Source organism: Taeniopygia guttata, chromosome 25 (genome assembly GCF_048771995.1).
Source record: "Taeniopygia guttata chromosome 25, bTaeGut7.mat, whole genome shotgun sequence".
Taxonomy (NCBI): Eukaryota; Metazoa; Chordata; class Aves; order Passeriformes; family Estrildidae; genus Taeniopygia; species Taeniopygia guttata.
This window is the reverse complement of record NC_133050.1, coordinates 6,001,851-6,024,501: the sequence shown is the minus strand read 5'-3', so window position 1 is coordinate 6,024,501 and position 22,651 is coordinate 6,001,851. Positions and strand designations below refer to the sequence as shown.

The 22,651-nt window shown below is 63.1% G+C and overlaps 3 protein-coding genes across 3 annotated transcripts; 2 read left to right on the top strand and 1 right to left on the bottom strand.

Moving 5' to 3' along the window:
• Window positions 1-830: 830 nt before the first annotated feature.
• On the top strand, window positions 831-6,716 carry MUC1 (mucin 1, cell surface associated). Its single transcript, XM_030291547.4, has 7 exons — window positions 831-1,087; window positions 1,727-2,319; window positions 2,716-2,789; window positions 2,868-3,010; window positions 3,275-3,393; window positions 3,496-3,642; window positions 6,248-6,716. Exons 1-7 carry the CDS (start codon window positions 1,045-1,047, stop codon window positions 6,320-6,322), a joined length of 1,194 nt encoding a protein of 397 aa, XP_030147407.4. The 5' UTR covers window positions 831-1,044; the 3' UTR covers window positions 6,323-6,716.
• A 1,971-nt stretch (window positions 6,717-8,687) lies between these two features.
• Window positions 8,688-19,211, bottom strand: TRIM46 (tripartite motif containing 46). Its single transcript, XM_030291490.4, has 10 exons — window positions 18,654-19,211; window positions 16,357-16,612; window positions 14,886-15,229; window positions 14,282-14,425; window positions 14,074-14,169; window positions 13,700-13,953; window positions 13,496-13,617; window positions 10,303-10,602; window positions 9,923-10,220; window positions 8,688-9,817 (listed from the first exon to the last, which is right to left on the bottom strand). Exons 1-10 carry the CDS (start codon window positions 19,209-19,211, stop codon window positions 9,442-9,444), a joined length of 2,748 nt encoding a protein of 915 aa, XP_030147350.4. The 3' UTR covers window positions 8,688-9,441.
• Window positions 19,134-22,282, top strand: KRTCAP2 (keratinocyte associated protein 2). Its single transcript, XM_030291584.4, has 5 exons — window positions 19,134-19,263; window positions 19,775-19,929; window positions 21,005-21,068; window positions 21,281-21,347; window positions 22,081-22,282. The coding sequence occupies exons 1-5, from the start codon at window positions 19,260-19,262 to the stop codon at window positions 22,196-22,198; spliced, it is 408 nt and encodes a 135-aa protein (XP_030147444.4). The 5' UTR covers window positions 19,134-19,259; the 3' UTR covers window positions 22,199-22,282.
• The last annotated feature ends 369 nt before the right edge of the window (window positions 22,283-22,651 follow it).

Genomic DNA, 22,651 nt, shown 5'->3' with positions numbered 1-22,651 from the left:
CAAGGCTGTGGCCACCATGGGGGGAGCAGAGCTCTGCTGGGTCCCATTCCAGCTGCACCGAGACCCAGGCCTTGCCCTCGAGGGATCCCCCCTCTCTGCTCCCCTTCTCAGCACCACCTCAGAACCCTTTGGTGGGTCTGTGGTGGCACTTTGGCTTCACATGAGGCTGACCAGGAGCCACGTGTGGGGACCACGAGCTCCCCAGGGACTGGGGTCTTCACAGGAATCAGCACCTTCCTGAGAGATTTGGGCTCTCCCAGGGCTCAGGAATTTCTGCAGGGCAGGGGCAGAGTGGGACCACAGTGGCTTTTGATGCCCGTCCATGCCAGGAGCACAAGTCACCTGTGCCCAAGCACGGGTGGTGCCCGTTACCTCTGGGGTGGGGCATTGACACCCAGCACTGGCATCACCCAGGTCCTGGGATGGGGCTTTGTGCCTGCTGGGGGGGCCCTGGCAGGTACTGGGAGGTACTGGGGTGTCGTGGGGCCCTGGGCTGTACCTGCGTAAGCGTTTCGGGGGGGTCACCGCTGTTTATTTGAGTGCAGGGCGAGGCGATGACCAGCCGGTAATGATTAACCCCGGGCTGAGCCAGAGGACGAGGCCCCCCCCACTGCATGAGGGGACTCTGTGTCCCCTCTGTGTCCCCTCCGTGTCCCCCACCAGGCTCTGGAGCTCATCCCAGGGCGATGCTGCTCCCACCCGTTCCCCAGGATGCCCGGTTAGTACCACGTCCTGTGCCCCCACCCGTGGGCACCGGGATGCTGCCAGCGGTGCCCCCCCGAGCCAGGACAGACCCAGTTTGGGGGGCTGATGCCACGGGGACCCCATGGGCGCGGTGGCACCCCCATGCCAAGTGGGGCAGAACGACCCCCCTTGCCCGGAGCCAGCGGCGGGGCGGGGCATCCCCTCCTACCTGCTCCAGGTGCTCTATAAAGCTCCGGTCTCTGCGGAGCTGCCAGTTCCGGATCCCTGCTGGACTCCCATCTAACGGAGAGCAGCCGCTGCTGAACCCCGAGAAGCGCCGGGACCCCCCGGACAAACCCCATGGCGTTCCCCGTCTTGCTGCTGCTGCTGGCGGTGGGCACAGGTGAGGAGGGGCAGGGAGAGGGAACGGGATTCCCTTCAAAGCGGGCACCGGGGGATGCTGGAGCCGGTGGCATCCTGGCAGCAGCGCCACTGTCACCTCTCCCGTTCTGGCTCTGGGGTGCAGCGAGCCGGGGGTGGCTGTACCCACAAAAATTGGCACCTGGGGGCTCTGTGCTGTGTCCGAAGGGCTCGGCCAAGGGCTGGGCTGTGCCGGGAGCAGCCGGAGCAGGCTGGGCTGGAATGCAGGTGTGTCCCGGTGAGCAGCCGGACCCCGGGCTCTCCTCCAGTGCTGCCGGCAGCACCCGCTGGGAACTTGCCCAGGAGCTGCCTGGACTGGCCCCCAGCCAGCCCTGAGGGCACAGGGGCACCCCAGCCTGTCCCCCACACAAGGGGGGATTTATTGGGTGGCATGTTGACTCCCCAGAAGCTCAGGGACACCCCGGTGTCAGTGCCCAGCCAGCTCCACCTGGACCCTCGGTGGTGCCACCAGTGCCCAGATAAGGGGTGTTGCTGAAGGTCTCCTTAGCCTCGTGGGCAATTTGCTGTTGGCTCCTGGGGGTTGTCCAGCTGATGAGGTGTTTTGGGTGAAACCTTCCCAAACTGGGCTGCAGCTGTTGACTCCAGAGGTTTTTTCCTCCAGGTACCCGTGCCATGACCACCGAGACAACCATGGAGATGGAAACCACCGAAACGACCACCGTGGAGATGACCACGGAAACCACCGGCACCACCTGGCTGCCAAATATATACCCCAAAAGCACACGGGGCAGCCGGCCCCAAACCTCTGCCTTCCCCTATGGCACCGCATTCCCTGGCACAAACACCACGAACTTCCAGTTTGGCAACCACTCCACGTCCAACGGCACTGTGGTGCCCGTGCACAGCAGCCCAGCCATCCCCCATGCCAATGCCACCTCAAACAGCAGCAGCTGGGTCCCCCAATTTGGCACCAACAGCAGCTCTGCTGCTCCCACCACCACCCACGGCAGCGCCAAAGGCAATGGGAGCACCAGCGCTCAGGTCTTTCCCACCCAGATAACGTCTGAGGGCAGCACAGCTCCTGGGCAGACCCCCACCCAGGGTGGTCCCAACCCCAGCAAAACCTCAGCTGGTGTCCAGCTGCTCGTCCGTGTCCCCCTGTCCTTCCGGATCATCAACAGGAGCTTCAACGAGAGCCTGCGGGACCCAGAATCGCAGGAGTACAGGAGCCTGAGCCGCACTGTCCTGGTCATGGTGAGTCCCAGAGACCCTGGGCTGAGCTGGGAGGGACCCCCTCACCTTGGGGCAAAGATTTGGAGCCCCCTCACCTTGGGGCAGAGATTTGGAGCCCCCTCACCTTGGGGCAGAGATTTGGAGCCCCCTCACCTTGGGGCAGAGATTTGGGGCCATGCTGGGAAGGAGCCCCCTCACCTTGGGGCAGAGATTTGGGGCCGTGCTGGGAAGGAGCCCCCTCACCTTGGGGCAGAGATTTGGAGCCCCCTCACCTTGGGGCAGAGATTTGGGGCTTGGGAAGGAGCCCCCTCACCTCGTGGCTTTCCGTGGAAGCACCTGGAGCATCCATTCTGCCACCTCTGCATGGAGACAGGAAAGGGGGGTGTCTTTGGCCATGACCTCAATGCTTCCTTCCAGTTCCAGCACGTCTTTGGCTGTGCGGGCTGCATGGGCACACAGACCTACACCGGCTGCAGCGAGCTGCGCTACAGGTGAGCTACTGCAGTGTGTCCCCCTGGTTTGTAGCTCCTCAGGGGGCAATCCAGGTGCTGATGCCTCCTCCCGTGCAGCCAAGGCTCGGTGGAGGTCCAGTCCACCCTCGTGTTTGGGAACGGAAGCGATGCCATCACTCCTGACGCTGCCGAGCAGCGCCTGAGGAAGAGCCTGGATCAGAATGGCTTCATCATGGGCCTGCAGCTGGACAGCATCCAGAGTGAGAGGCTGGGGAGGGGGCTTGGGGGGGGCTTGGGGGGCTCCAGAAGCATGGTGGTGGCAGGGGGCTTGGGGATGCAGAGGGTGGGGTCAGTGCGTGTTTGCAGTGCCCGTGTCAGGCTCAGACCCCGGTGTCCCATGCCAGGGATCTCTCAGGGTGCTGTCCCATGCCAGGGACCTCTCAGGGCTCTGTCCCATGCCAAGGATCTCTCAGGGCTCTGTCCCAGTTCTGCCCATGGTGCAAACACAGCTCTGCTCCTTCCAGGCTCCGCACCAGTGACATCCCCAGCTCCAGCACCCGTGATCCCCGACTGGGCCATTGCTCTGTTGGTCCTGGTCAGCGTCCTGCTGCTGTTCACCATCTTCACCTGCCTCCTCCTGATGGTGAGGCCCCATCCCCACCCCAATCCTCACCTGCATCCTGCTGCTTGGTGTCCCATCCCTGTCCCCACACCAGCCAAGCTCTGAGCCCTCTCTCTCCCCAAGTCCACCTGCAGCTGCCGCCGGAAAAGCCGCGGGAAGCTGGACCTGCTGAGCCAGAAGGACTCTTACCACCCCATGGCTGAGTACCTGCAGTACCAGAGCCACGGGCGCTACGTGTCCCCCAGCAGCAAACCCAACCCCTACAGCCAGGTGAGGGCAAAAACCCCAGCACTGCCCTCCCAGGAGGGTGGAGAGCAGGGGTGCACCCCTGGGCTGCTGACAGAGGTGGCAGGGCAGGATAGGTGTGCAGGGACACAAGCTACGTCAGGGAAGGTTTAGGTTGGATATTAGGAAAGAAATTTTTCACTGAAAGGATAATAAAATACTGGAATTGTCTTCCTAGGGAGGTGGTGGAATCACCATCTCTGGATGTGTTTAAAAACGACTGGACTTGGCACTTGGTGCTATGGTCTGGTTGTGGTGTTAGGGCATAGGTTGGACTTGATGATCTTAGAGGTCTCTTCCAACCTCATTATTCTGGGATTCTGTGACTCTGGGATTCTGTGACTCTGTGACTCTGTGACTCTGTGACTGTGGGATTCTGTGACTCTGGGATTCTGGGATTCTGGGATTCTGGAAATCTGTGATTCTGTGATTCTGGGATTCTGGGATTCTGGAAATCTGTGATTCTGGGATTCCGGGATTCTGTGATTCTGTGACTGGGATTCTGGGATTCTGGAAATCTGTGATTCTGGGATTCTGGGATTCCGGGATTCTGTGATTCTGTGACTGGGATTCTGGGATTCTGGGATTCTGGAAATCTGTGACTCTGCGACTCTGGGATTCTGCGACTCTGGGATTCTGTGACTCTGGGATTCTGTGATTCTGGGATTCTGGGATTCTGGGATTCTGGGATTTTGTGACACTGTGACTCTGTGAATTCTGTGACTCTGGGATTCTGTGACTCTGGGATTCTGTGACTCTGGGATTCTGGAAATCTGTGATTCTGGGACTCTGGGACTCTGTGACTCTGTGATTTTGTGACTCTGTGACTCTGTGATTTTGTGATTCTGTAACTCTGGGACTCTGTGACTCTGGAATTCTGTGACTGTGACTCTGGGATTCTGTGACTCTGGGATTCTGTGACTCTGGGATTCTGGAAATCTGTGATTCTGGGACTCTGGGACTCTGTGACTCTGTGATTTTGTGACTCTGTGACTCTGTGATTTTGTGATTCTGTAACTCTGGGACTCTGTGACTCTGGAATTCTGTGACTTTGGGATTCTGGGAGCTCGTCCCCTCGCCGGGAGGTGCGTGTAACGTTCACGCCTGGCTGGAGCAGCGCTGGGAGCGGGTGTGTGACCCCAGGGAACTCCACGACCTTGTGCAGCCGCTCCTGGTGCCCGTCCCAGCAGCATTGGGGTCTCACTGCCTGCCCCCCTGCTCTGCTGTGCCCCACCCAGACCCTCTGCCGTGGGTGGGGAGCAGCTTTGGGGCAATTCCCATAGCCAGCATCCCTTATCCCGCAGCAGCAGCTCCAAAACTGGAGCTGGAGGTGCAAAGGGCTCTCCAAGGAGATGTGGGGCGATGTGGGGCCCCGTCCCCCGTGTCCTGCGCTCCCCCCACGCGGGGCTGTGGGCGGGGGCCGTGTCCAGCTGCTCTGGCTCCCTTCGAGCAGCTCACCCTGAGCAAATAGCAGGGGCCTGGGTAAATATTTACCTTCGCACTCGCCAGGCCGGCTTATCGTTCAGGAACACGGCCGGGGCCACTGCTGCTCCTCCTGGCCACGGGGAGTGGGGGCTGGGGGCACCCCTGGGTGCCCAGGGTGCCCATGGGTGGGGGCACCACCGTGGGAGGATGGAGGGAAGGCTTTGATGAACAGAATTCAGAGATCTCTGAGGGCTGCTCTTGGAATATCGGGTTTATTAGGGATGGTGAAAGGTCTTGCTTGGAGCGTGGCAAGGCCTGAGGGAATGGGGAGAGGAGAGACAAGGGGTACAGAGGATGCTCCAGGAGAGGGTGGAAGTTCCAAGAGGGTGGAAATTCCAAGAGAGGGGAAGAAGTTCCAAGAGAGGGGAAGTTCCAAGAGAGGGGAAGTTCCAAGAGGGTGGAAGTTCTAAGAGGGGGGAAGAAGTTCCAAGAGAGGGGAAGTTCCAAGAGAGGGGAAGACCTTGCAAGAGGGTGGAAGTTCCAAGAGGGTGGAAGTTCCAAGAGGGTGGAAGTTCCAAGAGAGGGGAAGAAGTTGCAAGAGGGTGGAAGTTGCAAGAGGGTGGAAGTTGCAAGAGACGGGGAAGAAGTTCCAAGAGGGGGGAAGTTCCAAGAGAGGGGTGGAAGTTCCAAGAGAGGGGAAGAAGTTCCAAGAAGGGAGGAAGTTCCAAGAGGGTGGAAGTTCCAAGAGGGTGGAAGTTTCAAGAGGGTGGAAGTTTCAAGAGAACAGAAGTTCCAAGAGAGCGTCTGGCCCCTCAGAGACCCCTTATCAAGGGGCTTCAAGGTGGGCTGGAACAGGACTTAGACCAATGGGGTCACAGACCATGATGTTTCAGGGTAGGGTTACAGATGTGGGATGAACCATACATTTTGGGAGTTGAGATCGAACAGTCCATTTGATTTTTGGATCTATCTGTAGGTAAGGGCATTGTCCAACCAGCAGGGGGGATTATTTTCATCCTGCCTGTCCTATTGTAAATCTTTTGCCAGGCCATTATATTTATTCTTGCCCATAGTGGCTGTGGAGAGGGTGCAGGTCCTCCTGTGCTGCCCCAGGGTGGGGGCTCAGCCCGGTCCTGACACCCCCTTCATCTTTCCTCCCCTGAAGGTGGCCGGTGGCAGCACCACGAGGGCCGGCACCTTCACCTACACCAACCCCACTGCCGGCTCTGACAACCTCTGAAGGATGAGCTGGGAAGGAGGGCGGCTGCCAGGGAGCAGCAGCAGCCCCCGGGCACATCCCCTGGTGCTGCTCAGCCCCTCGTGGGCAGCGGGAGCCGGATGGTTTCTGGAGCAGAATCATCGTGCACATGACAGAAGTGGATGAAATGAAGATCAGCGGTGGGAGAGAAGGTCCCGCACACCCCACGGTCCCCACACTCGCTTGGCTTTGCAACCCTGCTCCGTGCTGGGGGGTGGAGGGCTGGGCTCGTGCTCCCCCCTGCTCTTTTTGTGGTGTTATTTTATATAAATATCTTTATTTGCAGGGTGTCGGTGCCGGGTTTGGCTCGGCGGGGTGGCAGGTCCTTGGCTGGGGTGTATTTATCACGGTTAAAATAAAATAAAGGATGGGGGTAGCCATGTGGGGGTTTCTCTGGGACAGTGACGTGGCTGTCACCCACCTAGGTGGCCTCAGTTTGGGTGGTGGCTCTTGTTTCCCATTCCAGGCAGTCCTGGGGGTGTCACCGTGTCCCTGGTGCCTGCACACCTCTGGATGTGACACGTCCTGCCAGCCCCCGTCCCTCTCACCCCTCCCACACTCAGTTTCTGCTCTGATTTAACGTGTCTGGTTTGACATGTCCGGTTTCCCCGTGGCTGCACAGGTGGAATGCGCCGGTGCCAGGGCTGTGCAGCTGCACGTGTGTCCCTGGCTGCATGCAGCATGTCCTGCTCCCCTCCCCTGCAGGCTCGGGCTCTTCCAAACACCCAGTGAGCCCAAAAAGGCTCTGGGGGTGCTGGAAGAAGAGGCTGTGTGGCAGCACCGGGGCACAGACCTGTGGATCAGCCATCCCTGGAGCGTGGCGGTGGCCCCCTGGCAGCTCCAGTTTGAGCTGGGCTTGTTCCTGGGCACTGGGAGTGTTTTGGCAACCACTGAAAAGGCAGAAAAACAAGGAAAGCAAACCTCCTCCAAAGAAAGCCCATGTGGTGGCAGGCACGGAGCCAGGGCTTGGCCGGGAACAGCCCCAGGACCAGCCCAGCAGTGGGCGGCTGATGGAGCCCTCGGCCACAGAACGTGGGGCCCATGGCTGTGCCAGGTGCCCAGGGAGCCTGGCACGTGCTGGGAGCTCTCAGAGCTGGGCTGGGCTGCAGGCAAGGGGCTGGGGGTCTCTGGAGCACAGGGGGTGCCCTCAGACTGAACTGATGGGGGTCTGGCACAGCACAGCACCCCCCACCCCCGGATCCGTTCTGCCAGCTGGGCACGGGGTTGTGTGCCTAGGAGAGGGGACGGGGTGTGCCTGGCACTGTGGTTTCCCCACTCAGCCCCCCCAGCCCTGGGCAGGGCCCCAGGAATCGGCACAGGGACCTGATTTGCAGGGCTGGGCCCTACAAAGGGTTCTGATCACAGAGAGCTCAGCCCTGTGGCCCCCTCCCCTTCCAGCTTCGGGACTGGGACCCCCAGGGACAGGCACCCACCTGTGGCCCCTCCATGTAGAGTACCCAGGTTGGGGGGTGCAGCTCCAACACCCACTCTGAGAAGGTGCCTCAGCACCCAGCCCTGACACCCCACAGCCCTGAAACCCCACAGCCCCGAGACCCCACAGCCCTGTGACCCCACAGCCCTGCAACCCCACAGCCCTGTGGCCCCACAGCCCTGAAACCCCACAGCCCCATGATCCCACAGCCCTGAAACCCCACAGCCCCATGACCCCACAGTCCCCCTGGCTGGGCTGGCCGCCCTTGGGGCTCCCCAGCGGTGCTGAAGGAGTTTGTTCTGGGCCCAGTGGCGGGATGTCCCATCCAGGAGCCCCCTGACAGCCTGTGCTGTGCAGAGCACGGGTAGGGCCTGACACGTCAGCACTGCTGGGCAGGGTTGGCACTTGCTGGCCACGGCCCAAAGGACAGCCCAGCCCCATGGCCCCCAGTCCTGTGCACGCCTCTGGGCATGTGCCTCTGGACAGCCTGGTCTCAGGCCCCATGGCCAGCCCAGCGACCCACAGCCCCATGACCCCACAGCCCCATGATCCCACAGCCCTGACACTCCACAGCCCCGAGACCCCACAGCCCCGTGACCCCACAGCCCTGTGACCCCAGACCCCACAGCCCTGAGACCCCACAGACCTGAAACCCCACAGCCCCATGACCCCACAGCCCCATGACCCCACAGCCCCATGACCTCACAGCCCCATGACCTCACAGTCCTGAGACTCCACAGCCCTGAGGCCCCACAGCCCCATGACCCCACAGCCCCATGACGCCACAGCCCTGAGACCCCACAGCCCTGACACCCCACATCCAACCCAAACCCAAGGTCCCCACGTCCCTTGGCACCCTGACCCCGTGCCCAGCCTGCCCCCATGGCCCCCCTGTGCCAGGGAGGCTCCGGAGGAGTCTGGCATTGCAGTTTATTGTAGGAAACCATGAAAATACAGCGTTTGTTGTAACAGAACCAGGAGAAATGACAGCAGCTCGGCCAGATCCCGCTGTGGGACTGCTGGCACAGCCCCCACGGTGCTTGGGGCTCCTGGCTGGGGTCAGACCCGGGTCCTGCAGCCCACCCAGGCCATGGGGTGGGTGTAACAGCAGCCAAATGTGGCCCTTGCTCCCCAAGGACAGGGCAGAGCAGGCGGTGGGCACCGAGGTGCCCAGCAGCCCACGGGAGGGACCCCACGCTGGCTGTGCCCGGGGGCTCTGCCTGGCTGCAGCCAGATTATCCACGTTGAAAATGAGCCATTTTACAAAACATCTTCACACCTTGTTCCAGCCCAGCCTCCCCCCAGCCCCATCCCTCTCCCCCACCCCATCTGCCTCCCCCATCCCCACCAGCACCCAGCCTGTCCCCTGCGCTGTCACCCCACTGTCACCTTCCACCCCCCTCCCTGCGCAGCCCCGTCCCCCTCCCTGACCCATCTCTCGGGCTGACCCTCTGCCAGCCCTGCCCACAGCCCCAGCCCAGAGCAGCCTGGGGCTGAGCCAGAGCTTGGGGCAGGTGGACAGGGTGAGGAGGGGACGGCAAAGCTGTCCCTGTCCCCACCATCCCCCAAAACAAACACCTGGCCTGTCCCCAGCGGTGGCAGGGCTGGGACTGCCCCTGCTCTGCTCCCTGGCCACTCGTGTCCCACTCATGGGGACCGTGGGCATGGCTCAGTCCAGCTTGGCGAAGTTCCCGATGGTCACTTTCCTCTCCTGCTTGTTGGCCACCAGCTCCTGGAGGTGCAGGGCCCCCCCTCCGATGAAGCAGAAGGCAGGGCAGACGGGCCCCGAGCAGTCCACACCGCACTCCCAGAGCTCGCGGAAGGACACGGCGTCGTAGAAGCTCACCTTGCCCTGCTCGTAGTCCAGGCAGATGCCAATGCGAGGGGGCAAGGGCACGGTGCAGCCGTTGGGGTCGCGGGACGTGAGGGCCGAGCCGTGCGACAGCAAAATCTTGCCCATGCCGATGGTGAGGAAGGCGTAGGGAGGAGGAGCCTCCACCGTGGTGTCCTCTGCCCCGCTGTCGTGGCCGCTGTCGGGGTCATACCTGTGGGGTGGGACAGGTGAGCCCTCCCCCAAGAGGGTAAGAACATCCCAGCGCCTGTTGGGGTGGGTAGAAACAAACCCTCCACCCCCAAACCACCACGCTCACCTGGGGCTCACCACATCCTGCGGCACCTGGAACCACTCCTGCAGTTTGCTCTCCAGCCCCACGCCCACCTTGACCAGGTAGGAGCTGGGATCCACGCAGCAGGCCCAGTAGCTCTTGCCCTGGGTGATGGCCACGTCGCCGATGACCAGGTCGATGGAGAGGTGGCAGCTGGTCATCAGGCGCTCGGCGGCGAACAGCATGGGGATGCCGGGGACGCTGCGCACCGCGCGCTGGTCCTTGCTGATGGCCAGCCGGTCCCGGTTGAAGCCCCAGCGGTTGTCCAGGAAAAAGTTGAGGACTGTAGGGAGCAGAGAGGAGAAATGTGAGCAGCACAGCACAGCGGGGCGCTCCGTGCTGATCCAAACACCCATCCCTCTCACCTGGGGCGGGCGGCGTGTGCAGGTAGATGTCCTCGCTGTAATCCCCGAAACCCGCCTTGTTGTAACCCTTCACCCGCAGCACGTAGACGCTGTCGGTGTCCAGGTACTCGACCAGGGCGCAGGTGCCCCTCACCTCCTCCCGCCGCTGCCACAGCTTCAGCCCCTTGGCCTTGGCGTCGGTCTTGCGGAACTCCACGGTGTAGTGCCAGGCGGGCGGCGAGTGCTGCGGCAGCCGCCAGCACAGGAAGATCTGGTCGTAGGTGTAGGTGCGCTGCGTGTCGATGACGGGGGCCTCGGGCGCTGTGGGGAGAAGCAGCAGTGGGGGTGTCAGGCAGTGCCCCCCACCCCACGGGCAGGGAGGCGGCCGGACGCAGGGGAAGGGGAATTCCGGACGGACGGACGGACGGACGGACGCACAACCAGCGGAGTCTAGAGGGGTCTGACTGCGGAGACCGTGTGTCGGCACCGGAGGAGAGCGAGAGAAGTCGGGGAGACAGAGGAGCTGCTGCTGTGGGGCTCCAGGGACCGGACAGGCCGAGTGCAAGTCAGGAGGGAGGAGAAAGAAAGAGAGAGAAAAAGTGGAGGCAGCAGGAGAGGAGGAGGAGGAGGAGATGGGGATGAAGGGTGGGAGAAGGTACCGGCAGGAACAGAGGGAGGGTGGGAAGGGAGGATGAAGGGTGGCAGGTGGAAGAGGGGTAAGGAAAGGATGGGAATGGGGCGAGGAAGAGAAAGGGAACAGGATGGTGAGGGAGGTAGGAATGGGGCAAGGAGAGGGATGGAGATGGGGAGAGGAAGAAATGGGGTGAGAGTAGGATGGAAATAAAGAGAGGAGAATGGAAATGAGGCAGCAATAGGGCAAGGGGAAGGTGGGAATGGGATGCAGAAAGGGAAAGAAATGGGGTGAGCAGGATGGAATTGGGGTGAGGAGGCAGATGGGAATGGGGCAAGGGGAAAAGAAATGGGATGGGGAGAACAGTGGAAATAGAGTGAGGAAGAAGATGGAAATGAGGTGAAAGTGGGAGAGAAATGGGGTGCAGAGAAGAACATAAATGGGGGAGGAATGTGGACACAAATGTGGTGAAGGGAGGACAAATATGGAGCAAGGAAGGGAATGGAAATGGGACAAGAGGGGGAAGAAAATTGAACAAGTAGAGGGGTGGAAATAGGGCAAGGAGATGATGAAAATGGAGTGAGAAATGGGATAGAAATGGGCTGAGACTGGGGTGGAAATGGGGTGAGACTGGGGTGGAAATGGGCTGAGAATGGGGTGGAAATGGGCTGAGACTGGGGTGGAAATGGGATGAGACTGGGGTGGAAATGGGCTGAGACTGGGGTGGAAATGGGGTGAGACTGGGGTGGAAATGGGCTGAGACTGGGGTGGAAATGGGCTGAGACTGGGATGGAAATGGGGTGAGAATGGGTTGAAATGGGATGAGACTGAGATGGAAATGGAAAGTGCAGGAATGGAAATGGGATGAGAAGAAAGTGGAAAAAGGGCAAGGATGAGGTTGAAATGGAGCAAATGAGAGCAGAAATGGGATGAAGAGGGGGCAGAAAATTGGGTGATGAAAGGGACAGAACTAAGGTGAGGATGTGGACAGAAGTGGGGTTAGAGTTGAACAGAAATGGAGTGAAGAAGGGGACGGGAACAGGGTGAGAGGGGACAGAAATGGGGCGAGGAAGAAAATGGAAAGAGGGTGAGAGGGGATGGAAATGGGGTGAGAAGGGGCAGAAATGGGTGAGAGGGGGATAGAAATGGGGTGAGGGGGTAGAAATGGGGCAAGGAAGGGGATGGAAATGAAGCAAGGAGTGGGTCAGAAATGGGGCAAGGAAGGGGATGGAAATGGGGCGAGAAGTGGGTCAGAAATGGGGCAAGAGGGGGATGGAAGTGGGGTGAGAGGGGGCAGAAATGGGGCAAGGAAGGGGATGGAAATGGAGCAAGGAGTGGGACAGAAATGGGGTGAGAGGGGGATGGAAATGGGGTGAGAGGGGGATGAAAATGTGGCGAGAGGAGGATGGAAATGGGGTGAGGATGGGATGGAAATGGGGTGAGGATGGGGATGGAAATGGGGCGAGAATGGGGATGGAAATGGGGCGAGAGGGGGATGGAAATGGGGCGAGGATGGGGATGGAAATGGGGTGAGAGGAGGATGGAAATGGGGTGAGACTGGGGTGGAAATGGGGCGAGGATGGGGATGGAAATGGGGTGAGGATGGGGACGGAAATGGGGTGAGGATGGGGATGGAAATGGGGCGAGGATGGGGATGGAAATGGGGTGAGGATGGGGATGGAAATGGGGTGAGGATGGGGATGGAAATGGGACGAGAATGGGGATGGAAATGGGGCGAGAGGGGGATGGAAATGGGGCGAGGATGGGGGTGGAAATGTGGCGAGGATGGGGATGGAAATGGGGTGAGGATGGGGATGGAAATGGGGTGAGGATGGGGACAGAAATGGGGTGAGGATGGGGATGGAAATGGGGCAAGGAAGGGGACGGAAATGGGGTGAGGATGGGGATGGAAATGGGGCGAGAGGGGGTGGGAGGGCAGGAGGGGCGGCAGATGGAGGAGGCAGAGCCACCAGCTGCCAAGGCCGGCGGGCAGGACGGGGATGGAGGGGATGGAGGGGATGGAGGGGATGGAGGGGATGGAGGGGATGGAGGGGATGGAGGGGATGGAGGGGATGGAGGGAATGGAGGATGGCAGCGGAGCAGGACCAGGGCTGGGAGCAGGATGGAGGGATGGGAAGAGAGAGCGGGGGCGGCTCTGGGGCAGGGGTGTGACTTGCCTCAGTTACTTCGGTGACGCCTCGGCAGCGGCCGCAGCCTATAAACAAAGAGAGGTAGAAGCAGGTCTGAAACGTGTCGCCAGACCCTGGCAGGGCCACGCGGCTCCTGCCCTGCGGGAAGCGCCTGCCCGGCGGCGGGGCAGCTCCGTACTCACCCTCCGGCACTGCTGCCGCCCTCACCTGGCACCACGGCCCTGCCTGCCTGCCCCTGGCATGGCTGCCCTGGCACAGGACAGGGGTATTTCTGGGGGCTGCTGGGGCGGGGGCTGTCCCTGACGGGGAGGGGGCACCGGCGGATCCACGAGGTGGCTGAGCCACGGCTCTGAGGCGGGCAGGGACCCGCTCTGCCCGCAGGGCTGTGCCTCAGCACAGGGCACAGCCGGTGCCAGGGTCCCGCTGCCTTTACCTCGGATGAAGGCCAGGTCAGTGAGCAGCTTCAGCTCCCTGCTGACATCCAGCTGGAAGTGGCTGAAGGAGGCGTTGGCCGCAGGACGGAAGCTCTGCAGCGAATCGGTGGCCCTGAGGATCCTGCAGCACAGGAGAGCGGGGATACCAAGGTGCCACCTCGGGCACCAGAGGCTCCCAACACCCCTGCCAGCCCCTGTTGTACCTGTTGTGCAGCTGCTTGGCAGCCTGGACAAAGCAGGGGTGGTCAGTCTCCTTCAGCACCTCCTGGGCATAGCCCACCATGCCCGAGTTCTCCAGCATGGCCTGGTGCTCCCGGATCTGGCCGTGCAGGCTGGCCAGCCGCTCCTGCTGGCACTCCTCGATGGCCTGCAGCAGCGTGGCCCGCTTCTCCTCCAGCATGGCACAGAGCCCCTGGATCAGCTGGGACACCTCCTCCTTGGCCTGTGAGCCGTTCACCTGGGCAGGGACACAGCAGGGTCAGCGTGTGGCACGTCCTGGGATCAGAGGGGACTGGGCTGCCTGTGCCACCCCTACCTAGGGACAACTCAGGGACAGATGGGCATCCTCTGCCCTTACCTCCGTGTGCTTCACTGTCTCCTCCAGCTCAGCAATCTGGGTCTGCACCGTGTCCTGGCTGCTCAGGATGTAGGCGAGGCTCTTTGTCAGCTTCTCCTGCAGGAAGGTGATGAGATGTGCTGCCAGCAGCCCCCCCCACATCTGCACTGGGGCTCTGTGGTGCCCCCAATTCCCCCCAGAGCCCCAGCCTGGCCCCAGGAGCCCTTACCCTGAGGGCCTGGTAGGCGCTGAGCACCGGGGTGATCTTGTGGCTGGTGTGGGTGCGGCGCACGCGGCAGAGCTGGCACACCAGCCGCTGGCAGGTCTTGCAGTAGTGAGTCACCTCCTCCTTGTGCTCCGGGCACATCAGCCCCTGCGCGGGCACAGAGGGGCTCAGCGGGGCTCTGCACCCCCCTCCAGCCCCGTGGAGTCCAAGCCCTGCACCCCAGATCTTCAGAATCACAGAATGGCTGCGCTTGGAAGGGAACCTTGAAGATTATCTTGTTCTAACCCGTGTGACACGAGCAGGGACATCCCCGAGCAGACCCCACTGGGGTGTGGCATTCACAACTTCCATGGGCAACTTGTTGCAGGGCCACATCACCCTCACTAGAATAATTTTTTACTAATATCTAACCTAAATTTATTCTCTTTCAATCTGAACCCGTTGCCCTTTGTCCTATCATTCCAGGCTCTTGTAAACGGTCTCACCCCATCTTTTCAAAAGTTGCCTTCAGACACCAGAAGGCCACAATTTGGTAACCCCAAATCTTCTCCTCTCCAGGCTGAACAATCCCAACACCCACAGGCTTAACCAGGGCAGGAGGACCCACCTTGGGGCGGAAGGTGAGGGTGGGGGGCGTGGGCTCATGCTGGGCTTTCTGCGTGCCCCAGGGGTGGTAGAGCTTGAAGCACTCGTTGCAGAAGCTGGACTTGCACTCCGTGCAGCCCTTGGTGGCCTCCAGCTGCGGGGGCTTGCAGAACTGGCACATGATGGCCGCGCTGATGTTGATGGTCTGCCGGTAGCGCTCCACCACCCGCTCCAGCGTCAGGTTGCGGAAGAGGCTGCCCAGGCCCCGCTCGCCCAGGTCCACGTCCCGCTGGCAGGCGGGGCACGGGAAGCTGACGGTCTGGGGGTGCACGGCACCCCGCTTGCGCCCCGGGTAGGTGCCGAAGCCTGTGGGAGGGAGGCGGGGTGGGGGTCAGCAGGGCACAGAGTCCCCGGGGAGGACAGAGCACCCCAGGGTGCTGTCCCCATCCCCACCTCCATCCCTTCCTGTTGGTCCTGCTCCCAGTCCCTCCAGCCATCCCTGTCCTTGTCCTCTCCAGCCACCCCTGTCCCCTCCAGCCATCCCCACCTCCTCCAGCCATCTCTGTCCTCTCCAGCTGTCCCCATCCCCTCTGGCTGTCCCAGACCCCTCCAGCCATCCCTGTCCTTGTCCTCTCCAGCCATCCTCATCCTCTGTGTTGTTCTTCTTCCCACTGCCATCCCCTCCAGCCATTCAGCTCCTCTCCATCCATCCCTGTTCCTTCCAGCCATCCCTGTCCCCATCCCCTCAGCCACTCCTGTCCTCTCCAGCCACCCCTGTCCCCTCTGGTCAGCCACTCCTGTCCTCTCCAGCCATCTCTCTCCCCTCTGGCTGTCCCAGACCCCTCCAGCCATCCCTGTCCCCATCCCCTCAGCCACTCCTGTCCTCTCCAGCCATCCCTGTCCCCTCTGCTGTCCCCATTTCCTTCAACCATCCATCCCTGTCCCCTCTGGCTGTCCCAAACCCCTCCAGCCATCCCTGTCCCCATCTCCTCAGCCACTCCTGTCCTCTCCAGCCATCTCTGTCCCCTCTGGCTGTCCCCATTTCCTTCAACCATCCATCCCTGTCCCCTCCAGCCACCCCTGTCCCCTCCAGCCATCCCCACCTCCTCCAGCCATCCCTGTCCCCATGCCCTCAGCCACTCCTGTCCTCCAACCATCCATCTCTGTCCCCTCTGGCTGTCCCAGACCCCTCCAGCCATCCCTGTCCCCATCCCCTCTGGCTGTCCCAAACCCCTCCAGCCATCCTTGTCCCCATCCCCTCTGGCTGTCCCAAACCCCTCCAGCCATCCCTGTCCCCTCCAGCCATCCCCCTCTCCTTCAGCCATCCCTGTCCCCATCCCCTCAGCCACTCCTGTCCTGTCCAGCCATCCCTATCCCCTCTGGCTGTCCCAGACCCCTCCAGCCATCCCTGTCCCCATCTCCTCAGCCATCTCTGTCCCCTCTGGCTGCCCCAAACCCCTCCAGCCATCCCTGTCCCCTCTGGCTGTCCCCACCTGACTTGAGGAGGCGGTCCAGCCGGTCGGGTTTGGGGACAGCCCTGCGGCCCAGGCGGGGGCTGCGGGTGGACGGGGTGGCCGCAGGCGAGGTGGGCTCGGAGGTGGGGTCGCAGTAGAGGTGGCCGTGCTGCAGCAGCACCTCGCTGGCACACACGTGGCACACGTTGTGGGTGCAGGGCAGTGCCAGCGGCTGCTTGTACATCTCCTTGCACACCGGGCACACCAGCTCCCGCTCCATGTTCTTCATGCTGGTCTGCGGAGAGAGCGGGAGCGTCACCCGCGGGGACACAGCGGGGCCGGGAGCAGAGGAGACCAGCACCGGGGCTGAGATCAGCACCAGGGCCAGGACCAGCACCGGGGCTGAGATCAGCACCAGGGCCAGGATCTGGGCCAGGACCAGCACCAGGGCCAGGACCAGCACCGGGGCCAGGATCAGCACCAGGGCTGAGATCAGCACCAGGGCCAGGATCTGGGCCAGGACCAGCACCAGGGCCAGGACCAGCACCGGGGCCAGGATCAGCACCAGGGCTGAGATCAGCACCAGGGTCAGGATCTGGGCCAGGGCCAGGACCAGGGCCAGGACCAGCACCAGGGCTGAGATCAGCACCAGGGCCAGGATCTGGGCCAGGACCAGCACCAGGGCCAGGACCAGCACCGGGGCTGAGATCAGCACCAGGGACAGGATCTGGGCCAGGATCTGGGCCAGGACCAGCACCAGGGCCAGGACCAGCACCGGGGCTGAGATCAGCACCAGGGCCAGGATCAGGGCCAAGACCAGGACACCAGCACCAGGGCCAGGACCAGCACCAGGGCCAGGATAAATGTCAGGGCTGAGATCAGCACCAGGACCAGGAGCAGCACCAGGGCCAGGACCAGCACCAGGGATGAGATCAGCACCATGGCTGGGATCAGGGCCTGGGACCAGCACCAGGGCCAGGGCCAGGACCAGGGCCAGGATAAATGTCAGGACTAAGATCAGCACCAGGAGCAGCACCAGGGCCAGGACCAGCACCAGGGCTGAGATCAGCACCAGCCAGGATCAGGGCCTGGGACCAGCACCAGGGCCAGGATCAGCATCAGGGCCAGGATCAATGTCAGGGCTGAGATCAGCACCAGGGACAGGATCACAATCAGGGCTGGGACCATCACTATGGCTGGGACCTGGGCCAGGGCTGGGTTCAGCACCAGTGTCACAGCTGGGGCCAGCACCAGGGCGTGGAATTACCAGCAGGGCCAGGATCAGCACCAGGGACAGAATCAGAAGCAGGGCTGGGACCATCACTATGGCTGGGATCAGGGCCAGGACCAGCACCAGGGCCAGAACCAGCACCAGGGTGTGGAATTACCAGCAGGGCCAGGATCAGCACCAGGATCAGGACCAGTACTGGGACCCGGGCTGGGATGGAGACAAGGACTGGGACCATCACCAGGGCAATGATGAGGCCTGGGAGCAGCACCAGGAACGGGACGAGGACAAACACCAGGAGCAGCAGCAGGAGGAGGATCAGGGCTGCCACTGCGATGAGGGATGGAGCTGGGAGCAGCAGCAGGGCCAAGACCAGAGTCAGCACTGGAACCACAGCCAGGAGCAGGGCCAGTGTCAGGACCAGCACTGGGATAGGGGCGAGGACTGGGCCCAGCATCATGGGCAGGATCAGGCCTGGAGCAGCAGCTGGGCCAGAATCGGGACCAGGATTGGGATCAGAACCTGGATGGGACCCAGGCCTTGTATGGGGATGGGACTGGGGCTGGGCCCAGAGCAGGGCCAGGATCAGACCAGGATCAGGACTGGCAGTGGAATGGGGACTGGGGCCACCACTGGGATCAGCACCAGGATGGGCCCAGGGCTGGGATGGGGATGGGGACTGGGATGGGGATGAGGTCCAGACTGAGAATAGTTCCAGGATGGGCCCAGGGGTGGGATGGGGATGAGGACTGGGATGGGTGTGGGATTGGAACTGGGATGGAGACGAAGATGGGGGCCAGGATGGAGATGGGGACTGGGGCTGGACCCACATCAGGGCCCGAACCAGCGCCAGGACCGGGCTGGCCACCGAGATCGGGGCCGGGATGCGGCCGCCCTCTCCGCAGCCGGTGCTCCCGGCGCTCGGTCACGGCTCGGTGTGGGGGGGTCCCGGTGACGGGGGTCGCTGCGGTGAGTCGGGGTGCGGGTCCGCTGCCCGCCCACCCCTCAAGGGCATCGCCCTCCCCCCCGGTCCCCGCCGCGTTGCCACGGAGACCCGGTCCCGGAGGAGCCCCGTCCGCCCCCCCCCGCCGCCACCGCGGCCGCTCACGCTGATGCGGACGAGCGCGTCCATGATGGAGGTGAAGGTCTGCAGGTCCTCGCCCTCGGCCATGGCTCCGTTACCGGCGCCCGTGTCTGCGGCGGCGGCGGCGGCAGCAGCGGCGGCCGCGATCGCCCCGGTGTGTTGCAGGGAGCGGCGGAGCCGGGGGGAGGGCGGGGAGCGGCGGCGCGCATGCTCGGCGGCGCCCGCCCCGCCGGCACCGGAGGGCGGTGGAGACACCGGAGGGGCGGCACCGGTGTGGCCGGTAGGGGAGCGCGGGGATGCTCTGGCCGCATTCCCGAGAATCCCCCGGCGAGCCACGCTCGGGGAGCGGCGCTGGGGACGGGCTGAGGGCAGGATGAGCATGGCAGCGGTACCGGCGGTGCTCCCGGGGTCGCTCCCGGTGCCGGTACCGGTGTCCCGTCCCCGCGCTGTTCCCGTCCCCGCCGCCAGAGGGCGCTCCGGGGCGGTGTGGAGCTGCAGTGCCACTCCCGCCCGCCGGGGGGCGCCCCACGTCTTTCCGCGCATGCGCAGTGGCGCTGCTGCCGTGGCGGGCGGAGCGCGCATGCGCGGAACGGCGGTACCGGGAGCGGACCGGGACCGGCTGTGGGCACCATGGGTACCGGGGGGTACCGGGGAACCGGGGGGAATGGGGGGCACGGAGACACGGGCGGTGATGGGAATGCTGGGGGCACCCGGGGTAACGGGGCAAGGGGGTAACGGAGGCGGGAGGAGTACCGGGGATAGCGGGGGGAACGGGAACGGGCGGTACCGGGGCACGGGGGGAACGGGGCAGTGGGGAGAGGGGATGGAGGTGTGATGGGGCGGGAGGGTATTGGGGGCACGGGGATAACGGGGGGTAACGGGGGAGAGGGCATGGAGGTGTGATTTGGGGAGGGTATTTGGGGCACGGGGATAACGGGAGCGGGGGATAACGGGGCGTAACGGGGAAGAGGGGATGGAGCTGTGATGGGGCAGGAGGGTGTTTGGGGCACGGGGATAACGGGGTTAACGGGAGCGGAGGGGCAGCTGGGCTGGGGGAAAGGGGCACGGCACAGCCCTATGGCTCCGGGCTGAGCTCAGCCCTGGTCCGGCTCCGGTGCCGGTGCTGAGTCGGTCCCGGGGCTCAGCCGTAGGCACGGGCACGTCGCTGGCGCTGTCGTCGCTGCTGTCGCTGCTGCTGTTCGCCGGGATGCAGATGTACAGCCGGCAGCTGGCCTCCACCGAGTGGCTCACCATCCAGGGCGGGCTGCTGGGCTCGGCGCTCTTCGTCTGCTCCCTCACTGCATCCCCGGGCACAGCGGCGGGGCCGGTGCCCAGCGGGGCCAGCGGGCTGGAACGGGACCGGGGGGCTGGGACAGGACCGGGGGGCTGGCAATGGGACCATGGGGTTGGCACCAGGACCAGGGGGATAGCAATGGGACCAGGGGGCTGGTGGCCAGCAGGACCAGGGGGCTGGTAACAGGACTAGGGGGCTGGTAACAGGACTAGGGGACTGGTGGCCAGTGGGACCAGGGGGCAGGCAACGGGACCAGGGGGCTGGGAACGGGACCAGGGGGCTGGGACAGCACCATGGGGCGGGCAACGGGACCAGGGGGTTGGCAGCAGGACCAGGGGGCTGACAAAAGGACCAGGGGGTTGGCAACAGGACCAGGGGGCTGGTAACTGGACCAGGGGGCTGGTAACGGGACCAGGGGGCTGACAACGGGACCAGGGGGCTGGTGGCCAGCGGGGTCAGTGGGGCCAGTGGGCTGGCAACAGGACCAGGGGGCTGACAACAGGACCAGGGGGCTGGCAGCAGGACCAGGGGGCTGGGAACGGGACCAGTGAGCTGGCAACGGGACCAGTGAGCTGGCAACGGGACCAGGGGGCTGGCAGCAGGACCAGGGGGCTGGCAACGGGACCAGGGGGCTGACAACGGGACCAGGGGGCTGGCAACAGGACCAGGGGGCTGGCAACAGGACCAGGGGGCTGGGACAGGACCAGGGGGCTGGCAACGGGATCAGGGGGCTGGCAACAGGACTGGGGGGCTGGTAACGGGACCAGGGGGCTGACAACGGGACCAGGGGGCTGGTGGCTAGCAGGACCAGGGGGCAGGCAACGGGACCAGGGGGTTGACAACAGGACCAGGGGGCTGGTAACAGGACCAGGGGGCTGGCAACAGGACTGGGGGGCTGGTAACGGGACCAGGGGGCTGGCAATGGGACCAGGGGGCTGGCAACGGGACCAGGGGGTTGGGAACGGGACCAGGGGGCTGCTGGGGAGCAGGTCCAGAGGGCAGGAGTGGGGCTGGAGTAAGCAGGGTGGGAAATGGGAGCAGGACAGCAGGATCCCGTTCTGTCCCTTAACTCCACAACCAGGCCTTCAACAACCTGGAGAACCTCATCTTCGGGAAGGGCTTCCAGGCCAAGATATTCCCCGAGAGTAAGTGTTGTGGGAGCCCAGGAGGGGAGCGGAGACACAGCGGTGTCCAAAGGGCTGGGGGTGCTCCAGCAGTGGCACTGGGTGGTCCCAGCCCTGCCCTGGAACTGTGGCAGCTCCCCTTGAGCTTTTCCTGGGTTTGGGGGGAAATTTTGGTGCTGCAGGCACGGCCCCCCCATCACCTGCAGCATCATGTGTCTCCTGGCTCTCCACAGTCCTCACCTGCCTCTTGCTGGCCCTGTTCGCCTCTGGCCTCATCCACCGGGTCTGTGTGACCACCTGGTACGTCCAGAGCTGCCCTGGGCGTGGGGAGGGACCACGGGGACACCGAGGGGTGACACCGGGAGCGGGGCAGGAGGCTGGGCAGGGCCAGGAGTGCCAGGGGGCCTCAGGTGGGAATGGCAGCGCAGTGGGATCCGAGGGGAAATTGTTGGTTTAGGAAGGGCAGTGGGATCCAAGGGGAAATTGTTGGTTTAGAAAGGGCAGCACAATGGGATCCAAGGGGAAATTGTTGGTTTAGGAAGGGCAGGAGAGTGGGATCAAGGGGAAATCGTTGTTTTAGGAATGGCAGGGAAGTGGGATCGAGGGGAAATTGTTGGTTTAGAAAGGGCAGCACAATGGGATCTAAGGGGAAGTTGTTTGATTAGGAAGGGCAGGGGAGTGGGATCAAGGGGAAATTGTTGGTTTAGAAAGGGCAACACAATGGGATCGAAGGGGAAATTGTTGGTTTAGAAAGGGCAGGAGAGTGGGATCCAAGGGGAAATTGTTGGTTTAGGAAGGGGAGTGGGATCCAAGGGGAAATTGTTGGTTTAGGAAGAACAGGGGAGTGGATGGTTTAGGAAGGGCAGGGAAGTGGGATCGAAGGGAAAATTGTAGGTTTAGGAAGGGCAGCACAATGGGATCCGAGGGAGGGTGTTTGGGAAGGGTAGGGGGACCCAGGGTCAAGGTGTTGGGGTGAGCCTGGCGTGTTCCTGCCCCCAGCAGCTGAGCAGCCTCTTCCCTTGTGCCCTTGTAGCCTCATCTTCTCCATGGTGGGTCTCTACTACATCAACAAGATCTCCACTCTCTACCAGTCCACAGCGCCCGTCGCTCCTCCTGCCAAGGCTGTTGGCAAGGGCAGGAAGAGAAATTGATGTCCTGCTGCCCCTTCCTGGGGCAACCCCCTCCCTGTGGCCGATCCGGGACTCCCCCCTGCCCAATAAAGCCATTTCTTTGTAGCTTCTTGTCCCCTGTGCCAGCTGCCAGCCGGGTTCCTGACCCTGCTGGAAGTGCCCAGGTGAGGTGGGGGTGGCAAAAATGCTGCTGGAATTTTGTCTACCCAAAGGAAGATCCCAGTGGAGCCAGGATCGGAGGAGACTGGAGTGGGCAGGGGGCTGTGGTGGTCCCAGTGGCTCATGGCCGCTGGATTTGGCAGGGCATCACACACTCGTGCGTGCCCTCCGCAGGACACCGGGCTGGGGGAGGCCACCGGGGCTTCCCGGTGGTGGCGGGGGGGTGGGAACCGTGCGGTTCCCGCAGCCGTGGGAGGGCGGGCGGGACTCGCTCCCACGCCGGGTCCCTGGCACCCCTCCGGCAGGACGTGGAGG